General features: G+C 37.1%; 1 protein-coding gene across 1 annotated transcript in view; it reads right to left on the reverse strand.

Annotated features, from left to right (window-relative positions):
* The window catches only part of COG3 (component of oligomeric golgi complex 3), a 121381-nt gene that overhangs the window by 75957 nt on the left and 44364 nt on the right, over positions 1-1060 (reverse strand). Inside the window, exon 14 of the mRNA XM_007947816.2 lies at positions 275-380. Coding sequence (XP_007946007.1) covers positions 275-380 — 106 coding nt within the window. The remainder of the gene's footprint in view (positions 1-274; positions 381-1060) is intronic.

The raw sequence follows: 1060 nt of genomic DNA on the forward strand, positions 1-1060 counted from the left end.
CAGAAGGCTGGCGGTTCAAACCCACCAGCCACTCCTCGGAAGGAAGGTTGGGCAATCCTACTTCCGTAGTGATACTGCCTCGGAAACCCAAGGAAGGGTCGCTATGAGTCGGGGCCGACTCGACGGCACATAACAACAACAACCACCACCACCACCACCTGACCATAGGTCCTTAAAGGCACAAGTTGTTTTTCAGGCCTGTAACCCACCAAGTCCTCAATAAATGTTTATTAAATGAGTGAATAAATATTGGAGAGAAGACAGCATAACATACCAGATTTTTTTAGACTGTTAGATTCTGCTTCTTCGAACCGAACATCTGAAAACGAAGTTTCTGAAGGTAACTTTTTCTGTTCTTCTTTTAAACTCTGTGCAATTTCCTGGTAGAAACAGAAATCAGAAGGAACATTATACTATTCTGATAAATACATATATACCCTTGTTACCTGATTTCAGAACAATACAAGGTATCTAATGAAGGGCCAAATATACAAGGGTCATACAAATAGCATACTTTCAACTTTAAGTTTTCAACCAAAGACTTCAACCTTAAGATTGCACACATTCTGAACGTCAGAAATGCTTTTATTCAACTACCTGGTCAATCCTGTAACAGGCTTTCTCTTCTCATGAGAACTGCTGCAGTATGATGATTTTCAAGCAGATTTTTCAAAAAATTAACTTATGAAAATTATAAAACATTGCTCAAAGAGATTAAAGAAGATTTAAATATACGGAGAGAAGTTCCATGTTCATGGATTGGGAGACTTAATATCGTTAAGATGCCAAAACCACCCTAACTGTTCTACAGATTCAATACAATCCCCATCAAAATTCCAACAGCCTTATTTAGAGAAATAGAAACACCATTCCTCAACTTTAAATGGAAAGACAAGAGGCCTTGAATAGGTAAAGCAATGTTGAAAGAGAAGAACAAAGTAGGAGGACTTACACTTCATGATTTTAAAACATACTATAAAAACTAAGAATCAGCCATAAAGCAAGCCTTAATAAATTCAAAAACATCAAAATACTGCAAAGCATCTTCTCAGATCATAAT

The sequence above is a fragment of the Orycteropus afer genome, unplaced genomic scaffold (genome assembly GCF_000298275.1).
Source record: "Orycteropus afer afer isolate SDZICR_OR568_19922 unplaced genomic scaffold, OryAfe1.0 scaffold00194, whole genome shotgun sequence".
In the NCBI taxonomy this organism is placed as follows: domain Eukaryota; kingdom Metazoa; phylum Chordata; class Mammalia; order Tubulidentata; family Orycteropodidae; genus Orycteropus; species Orycteropus afer.